The sequence below is a fragment of the Malaclemys terrapin genome, chromosome 1, assembly GCF_027887155.1.
Source record: "Malaclemys terrapin pileata isolate rMalTer1 chromosome 1, rMalTer1.hap1, whole genome shotgun sequence".
NCBI lineage: Eukaryota > Metazoa > Chordata > Testudines > Emydidae > Malaclemys > Malaclemys terrapin.
In genome coordinates this window covers 264,164,686-264,183,939 of record NC_071505.1, presented here as the reverse complement: position 1 = coordinate 264,183,939, position 19,254 = coordinate 264,164,686, and the positions used below count along the sequence as shown (strand labels likewise).

The following is a 19,254-nucleotide window of genomic DNA, read 5'->3' as shown; positions in this document are numbered from 1 at the left end:
CATTCAAAAATAAAACAATGTCAAACTTTAGAGCCTACAAATCCAATCAGTCCTACTTCTTGTTCAGCCAGTCCATCAGACAAACAAGTTTGTTTACATTTGCAGAAGATAATGCTGCCCGTTTCTTGTTTACAGTGTCACCTGAAAAAGAGAACGCATTTGCATGGCACTGTTTGTAGCCGGCGTCGCAAGATATTTACGTGCCAGATGAAGTAAAGATTCATGTCCCTTCATGCTTCAGCCACTATTCCAGAGGACACGTGTCCATGCTGATGACAGGTTCTGCTCAATAGCTGTCCAAAGCAGTGTGGACCGAGGCATGTTCATTTTCATCATCTGAGTCAGATGACACTACCAGAAGGTTGATTTTCTTTTTTGGTGGTTCAGGTTCTGTAATTTCCGCGTTGGAGTGTTGCTTTTTTAAGACTTCTGAAAGCATGCTCCACACCTCATCCTTCTAAGATTTTGGAAGGCACTTCAAATTCTTAAATCTTGGACCAAGTGCTGTAGCTATCTTTAGAAATTTCACATTGGTACCTTCTTTGCATTTTGTCAAATTTTGCAACGGAAGTGTTCTTAAAATGAATAATATGTGCTGAGTCATGATCCGAGACTGCTGTAACATGAAATATATTGCAGAATATGGGTAAACCAGAGCAGGAGGCATACAATTCTCCCCCAAGGAGTTCAGTCACAAATATAATTAACACATTATTTTTTTAATGAGCGTCATCAGTATGGAAGCATTTCCTCTGGAATGGTTGCCGAAGCATCAATAGGCATATGAATCTTTAGCGCATCTGGCATGTAAATATCTTACAACAGTGTCATACAAACGCCTGTTCTCACTTTCAGGTGACATTGTAATTAAGAAGTGGGCAGCATTATCTCCTGTAAATGTAAACAAACCTTTTTGTGTTAGCGATTGGCTAAATAAGACTGAGTGGACTTGTAGGCTCTAAAGTTTTACATTGTTTTGTTTTTGAGTGCAATTATGTAACAAAAAAAAATTAAGTTGTACTTTCATGATAAAGAGATTGCACTACAGTACTTGTATGAGGTGAATTGAAAAATACAATTTCTTTTATTTATCATTTTTACAGTGCAACTATTTGTAATCAAATATACTATAAGTGAGCACTGTACACTTTGTATTCTGTGTTGTAATAGAAATCAATATATTTGAAAATGTAGAAAAACATCCAAAATATTCAATAAATTTCAATTGGTATTCTATTGTTTAACAGTGCGATTAAACTGTGATTGATTTCGATTAATTGTTTTAGTTAATCGCGTGAATTAACTGTGATTAATCAACAGCCCTATTTAATACATATCCCTTAACCAACCCTCTAACTCCTCATCTGAATCCCTCTGTTATACTCACACCTTCAGACAATCCCTCTTCTCATCAATAATACTTGCTTTATCTTACTTTACTTAATAATACTTTATCTGTTGTTCAGGGTCTTGTCTTTTTTCTTATCTTACTGTGATTGTAAACTCTTTGCAGTAGACTATCTTTGCCTGCATTTGCACATTGCTATTTAATTTTATGGTGCTGTATAAATTACTTCAAAGAAATTCATTGCATTATTACTCATTTAATGATACTGTAATTAACGCAATGATTTTGTAGTTAAAAATAATTAATATTCTTCTTCGAGTGATTGTTTATGTCCATTCCAAGCAGGTGTGTGCGCGCTGCGTGCACGCCAGCTGGAAGATTTTACTATAGCAGCGTCCGTGGGGTCGGCTTCGGCGCCCCCTGGAGTGGCGCCTTCATGGCGCTGTATATAGGGGCCAGCCGACCCTCCACCCCCTCAGTTCCTTCTTACCGCCGGTGACGGATAGCTGGAACTTTGCTTGCTCTTCAGCAATCGTAGCAGTGTTCCGTCATTGTTGTAAATAGTTAGTTAGTTTGTTGTTAAGTGTTAGCTTAGTTAGTTGTTACTTGGGGGGGGGTTCCCCAAGTTTTCGTCGCCCCGCTGGGGCATGCCCGGGTCCCTGGGGTTCAAACTCTGCCGGGACTGCGGGAAATTCATGCCGAAGAGTGACCTGCACTCTTCGTGCTTGAGGTGCCTAGGCAAGAGCCACCAAAAAGACAGGTGCAGTATCTGCAGGGCTTTTCGCCCCAGGACTCTCAAAGATAGAGAGCAGAGACTTAAAGTCCTCCTAATGGAGGCGGCCCTGTGACCGCAATCAGATCCCGGGCCTACTGAGACAGCACCAAGCACTTCATCCTTGGCGCGCAGTGCTCCGGCGCCGGAGATGAGTCGTGAGGCCAAGGCCGCCAAACCTCGGCTCCAGAGAGAGTCAGCGCACAAGAAACCGGCCTCTATGAGACACCGTTCCCCATCGCCGGTGCCGGTTAAAAAGAACAGTCCGGTGAGGGATAGTTCTCCACACCGAGACTCTAAAGGGCCTGCGCCATCCATGTCTACTGCAGGACAACTCGCGCCACAGACACACCCGGCCATCCCGTTGACTCCCGCCCCGGAGAGGGTACAGTCGAGTCCGGAAAGGCCCAGATCCCCGGACACAATGGAGGAAGGGCGCCTCCCATTGACGCCGGAGGCGTTCGAGGCCGCCTCAGACCTCTTGAACCTCCCGGTGCTGGAGTCGCCGCACTGGTGCAGAGAACCTCCGGCTACCACTAGGCCCCATTATCAATCTAGGGGTAAGCCGGCATTGCTCTCGCCGCATTCCCCGCGCTGCGCCACTCTAGCGGCACCGGTGCAGACAGCACCCTCTACAGCAACAGTGGGTACCACGCCTCCTATGTCCTCCTACTTGGAAACTTCGGACTCGGAGGCAGACTCGTATTGCTCTAACAGATCGAATGGTAGGCGATCGTCCTCGCGTACGAGTGCCCTGCCATACCCACCACAGTGGCAGCAGCAGCAGTGGCAACCGCCCCCCCAGTGGCCATTCTGGACGCCGTGGGCCTACCACCAGTCAGTGGGTCAGGCATGCGGACCCCGCTCACGAGTCGCATCTGTCTCTTCGGCGTCCGCGGTACCGCCGCTAATGCCACCACCATCAGCACCGCCGTCTGACAGGAATGTGCCACAAAGGGACACGACACCGCCTACCCAGACGACGGCACCGACTGGGACCTTGCTCCCAACACCGCAGGCACCATCCAGCACGCCTTGTCGCTCGGTGTTGACCCCGGTACCGGCCGCGGTGCCGCATCCCGAGTCTGCACCGGCCACGCAGCCTGAGTACCGTGTGCCGCAGGCCCTCGTGGAGGGAGAAGAGGTAGAGGAAGGCCCTCTTCAAGGGATCTCTTCCTCCTCATCTCCGGACGAGGCGGTAGCGGGAACCTCAGTGGCACCGGCCTTGGAGGACAATAGGATCCTCCAACAACTGCTTACTCAAGCAGCCCAAAGCCTCTCGATCCAGACTGAGGAGATCGAGGTAGACACGGATCTGGTGATTGATATCCTGACCCTGTCAGGCCCATTCAGGTAAGCCCTACCTCTCATAAAGACCATTACGGACACAGCCCGCACCTCGCGGCAAACCCCTGCCTCATTGGCTCCTATGGCCAAAAGGACTGAGAGGCGATATTTCGTTCCAACCAAGGGCTATGAACATCTTTATACACACCCTCCCCCGGATTCCCTAGTGGTGGATGCTGCCAACCAGAGGGAACGGCAGGGGTTTCAAGGGGCTACGCCTAAAAATAGAGAGGCCAAAAAGTTGGACCTGTTCGGGCGCAAGGTTTATTCAACGGGGGGCCTGCAGTTGCGCATTGCCAATCAGCAAGCCATAGTGAGCCGGTATGGACACAACACGTGCTTGGCTTTGTCTAGGTTCACGGACCTCCTTCCGCAGGAGTCGCAAACTGAGTTTTCCGCCCTGGTTGAGGAGGGAAGATTGATTACCCGGTTTCTCTACAGGCGGCCCTGGACACGGCCAATTCAGCTTCACGCACGTTGGCGACTGGTCTGGTCATGAGGCGTGGAGCCTGGCTTCAAGTGTCCGGCCTCCCTCATGAGGTCCAACAAACGATCCAGGACCTCCCTTTCGAAGGACCCACGCTCTTCTCAGAGAAAACCGATAAGAGGCTTCATAGCCTAAAGGACTCACGGACCACCCTCCGTTCACTAGGCTTCCACACCCCTGTCACCCAGCGTAGACAGTTTAGGCCACCGCAGGCCCCTCGGCCGTACCAACCTCAAAATCGAGGGGATGCCTCGCGCAGAAGGCCAAGGGCTGGCAGGAGGAGGCAACAACAACAGCCCTTCAGCCAGTCTTCTACCCAACCAAGGCCTACACAGGGGCCTAGATCACCATTTTGATGGCCCGGTCGAGGATAACCTACCGGTCAGAACTCTGGATCCTACCATCCTTACCTTTTTGTCACGTCTGTCCCCCTTCTATCGTGCGTGGGCCCGGATCACGTCCAACGCTTGGGTGCTTCACACGGTAGAGGAGGGATACTCTATCCGGTTTTCCTCCCTCCCGCCCCACCAGCCCCCCTCCCCGTCCCTCTTCAGGGACCCTTCTCACGAGCAACTTCTACTTCAAGAAGTTCAGTCCCTCCTCGCATCAGGGGCAGTAGAGGAGGTTCCTCAGGAGCTACGGGGCAAGGGCTTCTATTCCCGATATTTCCTAATACCGAAAGCGAAAGGGGGCCTCAGACCCATTCTAGACTTGCGCGGTCTCAACAAGTTTGTGAAGAAGCTCAAGTTCCGCATGCTCTCCCTGTCTCTCATCATTCCTTCCATGGATCCAGGAGACTGGTATGCCGCCCTCGACTTAAAGGACGCATATTTTCATATTGCGATAATTCCTCGGCACAGGCATTACCTCAGGTTTCTCGTGGGCAATGCTCATCTACAATTTACGGTTCTGCCCTTTGGTCTGTCAGCGGCCCCAAGGGTCTTCACGAAGTGCATGGCAGTCTTGGCTGCCTTCCTACGCAGACACGGGATCCAGGTGTTTCCCTACCTGGACGATTGGCTCATCAAGGGCAGGACCAGGGCGCAAGTGGAGGCTCAGGTGGTCTTTGCCAGGCAAACCTTCCTCGAGCTCAGCCTCTTACTCAGCGAGACCAAGTCCACACTATCTCCAACCCAAAAAATCGAATTCATAGGAGCGGTTCTGGACACACGCCAGGGCATATCTCCCAGATGCCAGATTCCGGACTATATCCAACATTATCCTTGGCCTCCAACATTACCCCACCACCACAGCAAGAGGCTGCCTCAAATTACTAGGGCACATGGCAGCATGTACCTACGTGGTGAGACACGCCAGACTCAGACTGCGCCCACTCCAGTCTTGGTTGGCATGGGTTTATCGGCCAGTCAGGGACTCCCTAGAGTCGTTGGTGACATTACCTTGGCCGGTACTGAACTCCCTTCAATGGTGGCTCGACCCGCGGGTGGTCTGCGCAGGAGTTCCTTTCCTCGACCCCGAACCCTCCCTCTCCCTGGTAACGGACGCATTGGATCGGGGATGGGGTGCTCCTTTGGACGATCTCAGAACCCAAGGCCTTTGGTCACGAGAGGACCTTTCGCTCCACATCAATGTCAGGGAATTACGAGCTGTGCACCTCGCATGCATAGCCTTCAAATCCCAGCTGGCAGGCAGATGCGTTTCTGTCCTCACGGACAATACTCCAACGATGTTCTATATCAACAAACAGGGTGGTGCTGACTCCTCTCCCCTTTGCCGGGAAGCTGTCGCATTATGGGACTTTTGGTTACAGAACATCACTCACCTGACAGCATCCTACCTCCCGGGGGCGCAAAACGGGCTCGCGGACACACTCAGCCGCTCGTTCCAGGTCACGAGTGGTCTATCCGCTGGGATATAGTTCTCTCAATTTTCCGGCTCTGGGGTCATCCCCAGGTGGACCTGTTTGCCTCCACCAAGAACAGGAAGTGTCAACAATTCTGCTCCCTCAGGGGACGCAGTCGGAGGTCCCTAACAGACGCCTTTCTCCTTTCTTGGGCAGACGGGCTATTTTATGCCTTTCCCCCGATTCCCATGATTCACCAAGTTATCCTCAAGGCCCGCAGAGATCACGCGCGGCTCATCCTGATAGCGCCGGCGTGGCTGCGCCAGCACTGGTACACGTTTCTCCTGCACATATCTATGCGGGAGCCACTCAGGTTGCCCCTACTGCCGGACTTGATCACACAGGATTGCGGTCACCTGCTTCACTGGAACCTGGAGTCGCTCCACCTTATGGCCTGGATGCTCCATGGCTAAACCCGGTGGAGTTGCAATGCTCTCATCAGGTCAGGCAGGTCCTTCTGGGTAGCAGGAAACCCTCTACAAGGACCACGTACTTGGCCAAGTGAAAGCGCTTCTCCCTCTGGGCCACACAACGGGATCAGGCCCCCTTGCTCACCCCGGTCCCTCTCATATTGGACTATTTGCTACATCTGAGACATCTGGGACTAACTCTCTTGTCGGTTTGAGTACACCTTGCTGCAATCTCGGCGTTCCACCCGGGAGAGGGGGGTACCTCTATGTTTGCGAACCCACTCGTTACCCGGTTCCTCAAGGACCTTGACAGACTGTTCCCACACATCTGCCAACCTGTCTTGGCTTGGGACCTCAATTTGGTCCTGTCCGTCCTCACAGGGCCCCCCTTCGAGCCGCTGGGTTCGTGCTCGCTGTTATATCTTTCATATAAGGTCGCATTCTTGGTGGCTATCACATCAGCCCGGAGGGTGTCCGAACTCCGAGCTCTAACATCTGAACCCCCGTACACCGTCTTCCACAAGGACAAGGTCCAACTCAGGCCGCACCCAGTGTTCCTGCCTAAGGTGGTTTCCCCTTTTCACATGGGTCAAGACATTTTTCTCCCGGTCTTTTATCCGAAACCACACTCCTCTACGAGGGAGCATAGGTTGCATTCCCTCGACGTTCGCAGGACTCTCGCTTTCTATATCGAAAGGACGAGGTCCTTCAGGAAGTCAACCCAACTTTTCTTTGCTGTGGCCGACAGGATAAAAGGGCTACCGGTCACGTCACAGCGAATTTCGGCTTGGATCAGAACCTGCATCCGGGAGTGCTACAGTCGGGCCAATATACCAGCCCCACCTATCACGGCCCACTCCACAAGAGCGCAGGCCTCTTCCGCTGCGTTCCTCGCCCGGATGCCGACGCAGGAAATTTGTAGAGCGGCCACCTGGTCCTCAATCCACACCTTTACGGCGCACTACGCCATCATACGCCAGGCCAGAGATGCTGCTGCTTTTGGCCGCACAGTCCTCCAGTCTGCAGTAACCTCCGACCCCACCGCCTAGATTCAGGCTTGTGAGTCACCTGCTTGGAATGGACATGAACAATCACTCGAAGAAAAAAAAACGGTTACTCACTTTCTCGTAACTGTTGTTCTTCGAGATGTGTTGTTCATGTCCATTCCAATACCCACCCTCCTTCCCCTCTGTCAGCATATCGGCAAGAAGGAACTGAGGGGGTGGAGGGTCGGTTGGCCCCTACATACAGCGCCATGAAGGCGCCACTCCGGGGGGCGCCGAAGCCGACCCTACGGACGCTGCTATAGTAAAATCTTCCAGCTGGCGTGCACGCGGCGTGCGCACACCTGCTTGGAATGGACATGAACAACACATCTCGAAGAACAACAGTTACGAGAAGGTGAGTAACCATTTTTTCCTAAAACATAAAATCAGTTCTTCTTTCTTTTAAATACATTTTCAATTTTTATTGCCATACATTTTAAAATAATTTTTATTAAGTTGATCACTTTTTAAGTTTATAAAGTTTATCAACTTTATTAAGTTGACCCAGCTCTCATAAGAAAAATTGAAAAGCTTTATCTGAGACTTTGCATAATTTTTAACCCCCTCTGTGTAGGATAATCTGCTGTCCATGCTCTGTTAGCAGATTGAAGCTGAGTAAGCCTGAGAGGTTGATCAAAAAGTCTTTACAAAAAATTATTTCAAGACTTTAAAACTAAACTTCCATCAGAAAAATGTTTTTGCATTTGAATAAAAGGCTTTTTCAGGCATATTCATCTTTTTTGTCAGTTTCAGATAATCATAGAAATGTAGGACTGCAAAGCACCTTGAGAGGTCAGCTAGTCCAACTCCCCATCCTGAGGTCGGATCAAATATACCTAGATGAACTCCGACAGGTGTTTGTCTAACCTATTCTTAAAACCTCCTTGTGACAGGGTTCCCACAACCTCCCTTTGGAAGTGTATTCCAGTGCTTAACTATCCTTATAGTTAGAAAGATTTTCCTGTTATCTAATCTAAATCTTCACTGCTGCAGTTTAAGACGATTACTTCTTGTCCTACCTTCAATGGACATGGAGAATAATTGGTCACTGTATAATAGCCCTTAGAAACCAGGTTTTCTAAACCTTTGATAATTTTTGTTGCTCTCCTCTGGACTCTCCAGTGTAAGAAAGATATTGGCAAAGTGTGGTGCCCAAAACTGGACACTGTACTCCAGCTGAGGTGTCACCAGTGCCGAGTAGAGTGGGACAATAACCTCCCGTGTCTTATGTATTGCACTCCTGTTAATACATCCCAGAACGATACCAGCCTTTTTTGCAAATGCATTGTATTTGATCCACTATAACCCACAGGTGCTTTTCTGCAATACTATAATCTAGCTAGTTCTTTGTATTTGTGCATTTGAGTTTTCCTTCCTAAGTGTAGTACTTTACACTTGTCTTTTATTGATTTTCATCTTGTTGATTTCAGACCAATTCTCCAGTTTGTCAAGGTCATTTGAATTCTAGTCCTGCCCTTCAAAATGCTTGCAATCCCTCCCAACTTGGTGTCATCCACAGATTTTATAAGCATACTCTTCACTTCATTATCCAAATCATTAATGATGATCCAAGTTACTAATTTCAGATATTCCTCTCTAACACAGCTATAAAGGTGAAATGATATCACTTATTTGTGCACACTTCAGTATACTTTCAATATTAAATACTGTTGCCATTTGATCACATCTTTGAACAAAAGTGTAGTCTTTTTATAGTATCAAGTTCTTTTCTTTACACATTTTAATGGCTAAAACTATCTTTTCACTGGTGATCACGATAATTCTTGCCATTAACAAGATTTTATATTTTAAAGTACAATACCTAGCCCTAGCAAGTTGTGGTGAGTACCGAGGAACAGTAGAAATTCTTAAACGGGTTCTGGTGTAGTGATTAGAAAGAGCATATTCTGGTCTCTAATATTCTTTAAAATTTAGTGAAACTTAATGTATTAAACTTTTCTTCCCCTCTCCATCCCCACACCCTCCCCCCCAAATAGCTTTGGAATGGGAAAGCTATTTTTTCTTTTGGTGGGAGGGAGGAAGGTCTAGTTCAAAAACTTTTTTCTGCCCCAGAACACTTTGAGGTGGCTGAGATACCAAGTTTCCCAAGGTAGGGGATTTGAATGAAAACACACAGGATTTATTAAATGATTGTGTGCCGATTAAAAGACATTTGAGGATTGATTGTTGTCATTCTGGTGAACAGAACCATAGTTATGCACTTGCAATGTCTTATTTATATGATATTCAGGTCTGTAGCTTGTTTTTTTTTTTTTAAAGTCAGAGTGTCAAAGTATGATCCTGAAAGGAAGAAAGCTTTAAGTTCCTACTTACAGCACAATTTAATGACTTTTTAATCGTTCTTTGTTATGTAACAAGAGTTTGAAAGTGACCAAAAATAACCATTTCTTTTCTTCTCCAGATATTCACTAACTGGAGGAAGTACTTCATCTCACTGAAGTATTGGTTTTGAATTTTTCAAAGTCAACAGGCCATCCTGTGGTGTCTGCATTGAGGAAGTGCTCTTTAATGTTGATCTACCGCTCAATAAATGGAGTGTTCTTCAGTGAAAGGACATTCCTGAATGTGCAACAGCAAAAATGAAGTCTCTCAGATGGGGTGTTGTTTTTCAGCTCCTTAAAGCTATAGTTTTTTTTAACCATAATGCACATATTTAAGGGAGAAGTGTCTTTTTATGACATCTGCAATGTATATTTACGTTTGTGATAAGGACACTGAAGATATTGTGAAATCTCAGGTATTTTGCTTTAAGATAACTCCTTTGGGAGATAGAAAAGCGTTCTGTTGGATTTGTGTACAGATTTGTATATAGTGTCATTTTTGTACTGAAACCCTTTAAACCTGTATAAGGAGTCACTGTGTACAAAATGACCAAATCTTCTGTAGATAATGTTAGTGAGGTAAATATTTGACAGGCCATAACTGAGTATTGCGTTGCCTTTATTACATGTAAAATTACAATTATGTGACAAGTGATTTTGGTTTGATTTTGTATTTGACGGGTTCACCATGAAAAGATAGTAAATGCCCTATTATGGAAATCTCCTATTTGTACCTCAGCGTATCCAAATTTCCTCATTTGTCCTGCATCCCTCTCTTTTTTACACTTGGAAGCTGGCTTTCTGATTATGGTACTACTTTTGGTTTATTTAAATTTAACACATCTTGTCTCATATAAAGCTTTAAATTGTTTATTTTTTCCCTACAGAATTTTTTCACTTTTACATTTCAGTTTTAAATTGTGCCCGTGTAGATTCTGAATCATATGTATTGTCCAGGTTTAGTAATATATACTTGTTGAAGCTTGTTGTGAAATCTAAATACCTTTTACATCTATACATATCTGAATGCTTACATAAATAAATTTTATAACCTACATATATTTTGAAATCTTGAAATATCTTACAACCTTGGCTTTCAGAGAGTGGATAAATGTTTCATAGACAGGGCAGCTGTTTTTAATTATAAAATGAAATTGTCTCGGGGAGTAAAAGAAAAAAATTGAATTTATCAGTATATAGAAAGGCCCAATTCTGTAGTCCTTAAGTCTATGCATCTCCTATTGAAACTGATGGGAGTTACAGACATCAGTATTGCAGGATTGGGCCCAAAGTACAGAGTATTCCATAATCTCTATCACAAAAAAGTATGTGAATTTTGATCGGTTGAAATGAAAATCTCCAGCACTGCTGTGGTCACTTCTGAATAACTTTATTAAGTGTTTCAGTCTCCTTGGAAATGGTAGTTGTATGTATTTTGTGAAGTGACATCTCTTCATGGTATTTACTATATAGTTTAGTATCGTTTGCTTTACCAAGGGCAGAAATAAGTAATTTGTTTCCTTGGTAGGCAGGAGAGGGAGGATTTTGTCTTGTTTTACTCCACAAATTGATAATTACACGTCAGGTGTGTATTTTTGATGCAATGTAATTGTCAGATCTCTAGTTATCTGTTCTCACATTATTTTAGAACTAGAAAACAAATGACTCTTGGAAGCGAATGAAATAAATGAATAACGTAGATACACTATACCTGCCAGCCTATAGCATAATTTTGCCAGGGAAAGGCTGATTGTTAAACGGTGTGGTTCCTATATAATGAACTAAAGAGCTGTTTTTCAACCCTCTCAACTTAATTATCATTTTAATGATTATGTAGTATTTTGTGTGCTTCTTCAAGCTATGAAGACATAGTTTAATCTAGAGGAAATAAACACACAACTGCCCCTTTACTAACTGGAAATGTGCATTTGAATCTTGATGCAGTGAAATGAGGAATTTACCCTTTTCAATGCAGAAATCAACAGAGAGTCAGTTCTACCATTTGAGAATATGTAGTGGTAGTGTTGTGGGTGGCATATAGAAATAATCAGAGATAAATTGAAGTTTAAATGGAACCACTGAAACCTTCCCAATGTGATCTGTTACTATAAGAATGTCTTTAAATTGAAATGAGCTAGTTGGGAAAGAGCACACTTTGAAGATTTAGAGGCAAGTCAGATTTACAAGACAATATGGAGTTTCACTTTGAAATTTCTGAAGCAGAAGTTAGTCAGAAAATTGTCTGGTGTTCAGAAGGTGTAATCATTGACCTGTCCTTTTATTTTGTTATGAAAAACTACCCAGTTTGAGATTCATTGAGGATGATTGTAACAGATGATGCTTGGTGAAGGCAACCTTTGATTAAATAACTAAACAGATAGAGACACAGTTAGGTGGCCAGTTGGCCAAAAGCATAAGACTTAAAAAGAAAAACATAGTTAATTTATGGTGTAGATCTGAGTATTTTTATATATAATATAATATAATATAATATATGTTAATGCAGATGAATCTTCAGATACGATGATTCACTTCAAAAATCAACGTTTTGTCTTGAATGTAAAATGACAATCATTTGCTGGAGAAAAATGTTAGTTTCAGAAATAAATCTGTACCAGTAATAGAAAACTTCTTTCATTTGAGGTCAATATGCCTCTGAGATAAGTATGGCATAAGCAGTCTCTGAGGCAAGATACGTAAGAATATTTTAATATTATTTTGAGAAAATGTCTTCTGCTAAGAACTTGACATTATACTATTGCACTTAAGCTAAATTTTTCTGGTACCGGTAATGCAGCTATGTAAAAATTTATCTTGAGTAGAGTGAAGGCTCAATCCAAATTTATCTTACTAACAAGTATTACGCTAGTCATGCAGATGTTGAACTCAGTGGACTCTTCACTTATAAGAGGTTGCGAGACTAGGCATTAAATAAACTGTTAAAAAACAAAAAAGTTAACCAGAAAAATTCTTTGAAAATGGAAAGATGTTTTTTTGTGTGTGCGCATCAGGTGTATGTGTTTTTTTAGTTAATAACCTTAATTTCCCTTGCAGTTGCACTACTGTAGTTGATAAACACTGTTTAGTAGAGCCTGGTGGCATTACTATCATTGCACCAGGCCTCTGGTAAATAATGAAACAGTTCTTCTGTTTCTCACAATGTAATCAAGTGCCATTGCCTCTTGAAAGCTCCAACAGTTTGTAAATGGTCCTTGAGTTGTACTTGTGAAGTGTCTGGTTCAGCTCTTGATCTTTTATATAGCACTTTGGTTTGTTGTTTTTTTTGTGAACACATAGTACTGATGTCTGTAACAGTTTATTTCATTTCTTAAAGAAACATCGCTAACGTATTTCAGCTACCAATATGGCAATAAAGCGGGAGATCATCAGGAAGTGTTCATATAGGTATAAGTGTGCATAGGTATAGTGCAAGGGTCAATAAAGATCACAGAAACTAAATTATTCTTGTAGTGTGTGTGTGTGTGTGTGTGTGTGTGTGTATGTACTTGGGGACTGGGGGCATCTTAAAATGTAGCAGAAAGTCTGCAAACCTAGTTCTTCAGATTGCATAAAATTTGAAGTGCTATCAATTGCACTGGGTATATGTAGTAGTTCTATCATATGTGATTGGGTTTCTGCCCTTCTTTAAGCATGCATTAAATTGTTCTCTAAGCAGAATCTAATGTGTACATTTTGTTTTCTATAACACTGCTGACTGTTTATACCCTCTGTACCTAAACTTCACTTCTGTTGTTCTGCAAGGTATTGAACACCTTGTGAAAACTATGTGACATATATATATAAAGAAGGAGAAATGTAATGCTGTTATGACATCTGTGCGGTCAGTAAGAAGATATTCTAGATCCCTTTTTGGGGAAAATCTCTGGGTCTGGTGTGAACAGTCTTAAGTAATGTTAAACAGAACATTTAAAAATGGATTTCTAATTTTGAGATGATTATAGAAGATGTTTTCTCATGCAAGAAGTCTAAATATATTAAACTGCAGCTTCATCTAAACAAATAACATTGCAGCTCTTTTAATAATGGCATGATGATAAATTTCACTTTATAAAATTCAGTAATCTTACAGTTGGTCTAATGAGATGGAGAATTTTAGGACTTGTCTACACACAAGCCACACCAATTCAACAGAAGAGGTGATGTTGCACTGTTTTAGATTCATTCATTAAGTTTAATCTGGCTTGTATTTAGACACATGTTGGTCCATGCCAGCTGACTTAGGCTTGTGGGGCTCTAAGATCTGTTTAATTGCAGTGTAGACGTTTGGGCCCGGGGGTATCTAATTGCAGTGTAGACATACCTTGGGTAACATGTATCACAGGGAAATTAGTTTTCTGGTGCAGGACCTGTGGGTGGAGGCTGCTTTCATTTGAATTTTTAACGTTTCCTACAGGAAAAGGTTGATAAGGGATTGGCTTGGTATTCTGATGTATTTGTAATTTCTTTCAGATGTTCCTCCCCCCGCCCTGTAATTGTGGGGTATTGTCCTTATTTTAACTTTGGAAGGTGATTGTCCTTTTGATGGTCTTATGTAATATCAGTGGCTAGTTGTCATTTTTGTGTGTGTTTGTTTGTATAAGGACATAAGATATATCTTACCATTTTTGATTGCATAGTCAGAAGCCAGAGAGAGCAGCCTTGCTTTCTTCTTCAGGTGCTTGTGCATGGCCATTCCACTGTAGGTTTGTGCGCGTCCCAAGCACAGTCACTGGAAATTTTTCCCTGAGTGGTACCAGTCGGGGTGGCTTGAGCACTCTCTGGTGCCCTGTGGTCATAGCGCTAATATAAAGGGCCCAGCTGACCCTGCACTCCCTCAATTCCTCCTTACTGCCCGTGATGGTCACTAGAACTGCTCTCCTTGCTATGGTAAGCTTTTCTCAGTGGACTTTGTATTTTATTTCTTTTTTCTTCATTGTTGTATATAGTTAGTGTTTGTAAATAGTTTTTGTCTTAGTTAGTATAGTTGTTTTTCCATTAGAGGGGCTTCATCCGTTCCCAGTGCAAAGGTATGCCTCTGTAATCAGGCTTCAAGCCCTGTGCCTCCTGCAACAAGGCTATGCCTCTGAGCGACCTGCATTCTAGTTGCCTAAAGTGCTTGGTGATGCTCACCTCAGGGATTGCTGTCAGATCTGCCGTGAATTTAAACCCTGTACGAAGGAGGACCAGGAGGCCAGGTTAAAGTTCCTTCTAATGGAGGTGGCATTGAGACTTTCCACCAAGCTGAGCCAGTTGAACTCACCACCGAGCACCCTGACATCGGTGAGGAGTGCTCCTCTCACCGTCCGGAAGTCCCAGTACTGTTCGCATTCTCTGGTGCCGAGGAAGCACAGGAAGCAGCTAGCTGAGAGGGGACATTTCTCTGACTTTGAAGAAGGCTAGGCATGGTAAGCAAAGCAGAATGCGACCTAGGTCAGGCCACTCCTCTGACTCGCATCACAGTCAGCACCATAGACTCTGGCACTGTTGAGTCTGGTATCAGACGAACGATCGGCAGTGGAGGGACAGCAAGGCACCAGTGCCATTGCGGTGCTTTCCACGCTGGAGGCATTTGCTGTCATCAGGGACCTACTCTTGGCACCGGTGTCACTGGCAGTACAGGAGTCAGTGGCATCGGTGCCGGTGGACGGGCAGGAGCATGTAGCCCCCAGTTGTTGTTTGGTTCCAGGCCCCGTTGTACCATCCAGAGGGAAACCAACCATGAGGGCCCCGGTGCAAGCTTCCCTGCCTCACCACTGATCTCCAGCACTGGTGGGAACCATGCCTCCATGGTCACCAGCACCGCCCTGGCCATCGCGGTTCCAGTCTCCATCTTCGGACTCGGAGACAGGCTCTAGATATGCGGAGCGGGGGACGGCACCAGTCGGGCCGTGGACAGTCTGAGTTGGGGGCAGAGCCATGGCCTGCGTGGTGGCCATTTTGTACCCCGTGGGCATACCACCCAAACTAAAGGTTCCCGATCGGCCACCTCTGAACCACGGGTGCCAGAGGCTTCCACCAGTTGCCCCACCCCTAGGGGTGCCGAGGAGGTGCTGTGCCCTTGCGCTCCTCTCCCCCCCCCCCCCCCATGGAACCAACTCCAGTTCCTGAACCTCACCCACATCTACATGGTTCAGCCAGTGAGACAGGATGGGAGGTCCCTGGAGAGCAAGAGGGGCAGGAGGATCCTGTTTTCCCATTAGCCTGCTCATTGTCCTCCCCGGATGAGGCCTTTTGCAGGCACCTCTGTCTCTGGACCACCCCTCATAGACAGCCGCACCCACCAGGACCTCCTTCGCAGGGTGACACGCAACATGGATCTGCAGGCAGAGGAGGTGGTGGAGTTGGAGGACCCGGTTGACATCTTGGCCCCGGAAGGTCCTTCAAGGGTGACTCTGCCCCTCATTAAGAACATACAGGCCAATGCAAGACCTTCTGGCAGACCCTGGCCTCCATCCCTTCCACTGCCAAAGGCTTTGAAAGGAAATACTTCATCCCATCAAAGGGGTACGGATATCTCTTCATGCATCTGCAGCTTTGCTCATTGGTGGTAGCAGCAGTGAACAACAAGCCCCAGCGTCTAAGTCCAAGGATGCCAAGCGCATGGACTTGTTTGGGCATAAAATGTACTCGACGGGGAGGAGGTTGGGGGGGGCTGGAACTCAGGATTGCCAATCAGCAGGCCATTTTGAGCAGGTATAGCTTCAGCTCCTGGAACTCGATGCTCAAGTTCAAGGAACTGGTGCCAGCTGAGTCAAGGGAGGAGTTTGGAGCTACTGATTTCGTTGGGGTTGCTCCTGATTTACACTGCTACAAGGGAGGAGAGACAGGCATAGGCACTGACTCCGTGAGTGCTCCAAGGCTCAAGCACCCATGGAAAAAAATAGTGGGGATAGTCAACACCCACCAGCCACAGCTGTTCAGCTAGGCCACCATTCAGCTGTTCGGCAGCTGGCCTGGGGATTTGGGGAGAGGGTGGAGCAGGGGCAGGAAGAGGTGGAGTTAGGGAGGGGGTGGAATGGGGGTGGAACACCCACCGGGAAAAATAAAAGTCAGTGCCTGTGACTTCACATCAACATCAGAGAGCTCAGGGCAGTTCCTCTGGCGTGTCAGGCAGACAAGCCTGCGCTGCTTCCCACAGCCCCCATTGGCCTGGAACGGCAAACCGTGGCCAGTGGGAGCTGCGATCGGCCGAACCAGTGGACGCAGGTAAACACACCGTCCCGGCCCGCCAGCAGATTTCCCTGATGGGCTGCGTGCCAAAGGTTGCTGATCCCTGGTCTATACCATTGTACTAGAATTCTCTTGGACATCCTGGCCCACAATATTTGGAATGCTGAAAAAAGTCATGGCCTGTCTGGTAAATGGTCTGTATTTCAAAGTTATGATATCCTGAGTTCAATCAGGGATGGAAAGGAATGCTACACACCACAACTTGCCTATAATTTTATAGGTCTGCTGTAGCCCTATAGAGGCACAAGATATCTGATCTTAGTCACATCCTTCTGTTCCCTGTCTTGTTTCCTGCCACCACAAATCAATTAATACTTGTGACAGCTATCTCAAAAACTACCTGAGTCATTACAGTGGCATCATCCAGTGCTTAAAGTGGTTGAGTGTATGTCTTTGAAGAGGCATGTCTGCTGGCGCCTAGGCTTGTATGGATAGTATTCTGGTATACAACTGAATATGCTGTTGATAAATTATTTAACTTTGGGTAAGATAAGTTCATGTTATTATAGTATGCCATCTTTAATGTCAATACTGTTTTATAGCATTTTCTGGGTGAACTGAGAGCTGGAAAAGTGGTGCCAAAAACTTTTTATTCCTGTAGTTGACGATTCCTATTTGGCTGGTTATTTGAAAAAGCTTTATACTGCTAAAGTGTCCATGCAGAAATCATACTGACAGGTAAGAACACTCATTTTAAACTTCTGTTCTGTACCACTGCAGGGAAACTTAAAAAGGAAAAAATGGGCAAGTGGTTGGGTGGGGAGGGGCGGTTAAATGCTGGGAAGCTGCATCAGTATTTAGCCAGATCTCTGCTGGCATCAGCAATAGTGCTATATGTTGATCACCTCAGAGGCTGATGAAAAAAATGTCTCCCCTGGGCTTACTCTTCCTAGGTAGTAAAAATGAGGCATAAGCCATAGACTAATTTAAGAAATGTAAATTGCAATAAAACAGTGGAACTGGGATGACATTTGTTTAAGAAAGAGTTCAGAACAAACTCCTGAACTAGGTAGCTGAGCTACTAATAAGGGCAAAATCCTATACTCTACAACTCCGCTAAAAACACCATACTTTCAGCTGAGAGAGGAGCTGCAGGTTTGGCCCCCAAAATGTAAGTTCTGTAACATATATTCTTGAACAGTGGTTGGTGATACTGAAAGTTATAGAGTTAGGTTCTTAACTGCCATTTGTGCCTTTGAAAATCTCTCCCTAAATCTTCAGTGCCAAAATACTTCTCCAATAGGTGCTTTAAAATTCTAGCACCAATTGCTTGTTTTTAACTATTACATGACAGGGACAATCCAGTATGGCTGTTGTAACAGTAAGTGTGACTCTTCATTTTATTAGCCATTAACAGAATAGTGAATAAAATAAAACTGATGGATGTGGGATGCTTAGATATCCAAAAGATTTGTGCATCTCCCGTTCACAAAGCTATGAATGAAATTTGGTAACTCTGGGATAGGATGTAGAGTCCTATTCTGGATTTTAAAACTAGTTAAATATTTATTCTTACCCTTTGCTTCCTATGTTTTAATTACGCCTCTACCCCGATATAACGCTGTCCTCGGGAGCCAAAAAATCTTACCGTGTTATATCGAACTTGCTTTGATCCGCCAGAGCACGCAGCGCCCTCCCCCCCCGAGCGCTGCTTTACCGCGTTCTATCTGAATTCGTGTTCTATCGGGTCGCATTATATAGGGGTAGAGATGTTTTATAAAGGATAGACGGGGTGCCCTAGAGATCAGTACTAAGACCTATGGTCCTATCTGCAGCTGGTGTAAATTGTGGCATAGCTCCATAGACTTTCGTGGAGCTATGATGTACTTTGAGATCTGCCCCTTAGTGTATAGTAATTAAATAACTTAAATACGAGTTGCCAATTTATTGACTCAACTAGGGGACTGAGCTACCTCAGAAGCCTCCAATAAATTAGACACTGGGCAACATGTCACATTAAAAGGAACTATTTAAACAAATCAGATCTCTTAGGTTTGTGGATTGGTTTGCTGATAAGTTTTTCACTCAGTGCCCAGCAGTTGTAAATAAGATACTTGGCACCATTAAGAGAATGGAAAATAAGACTGAGAACACTGTGAAAATTAGTGTCACATGCTGATAAGAGATCAGAAAAACTAGTTTGGCAAATAGAATTGTGACGATGTATGGCAGATAGCAGCATATACAATATTAGGCTTTAAATCTTGAACCCTAGAAATGTGAGAAACTCCTTCTCTTGCCACTTATAATGGATAGCCATGTGTGCTGTCCCTAAATCTGAATGGCTGGCAGCTACTACATTAGTTTTTTTCAGTAAAGAGGCCTAGAGTTTGTGATTTGCTTCTTTCTAAGCCAGCCTGAATTTAACTTTCAGGGCACTATGAAAAGCTAATCCTTTTATTCTTTGC

The 19,254-nt window shown here is 45.0% G+C and overlaps 1 protein-coding gene across 1 annotated transcript in view; it reads left to right on the top strand.

Moving 5' to 3' along the window:
* Positions 1 to 13,294, top strand: part of STK24 (serine/threonine kinase 24) — a 123,683-nt gene extending 110,389 nt beyond the window's left edge. The window contains exon 11 of the mRNA XM_054012482.1: positions 9,697 to 13,294. Within this exon, the coding sequence (XP_053868457.1) occupies positions 9,697 to 9,733 (37 nt within the window). The 3' untranslated portion in view covers positions 9,734 to 13,294. The remainder of the gene's footprint in view (positions 1 to 9,696) is intronic.
* Positions 13,295 to 19,254: the final 5,960 nt, after the last annotated feature.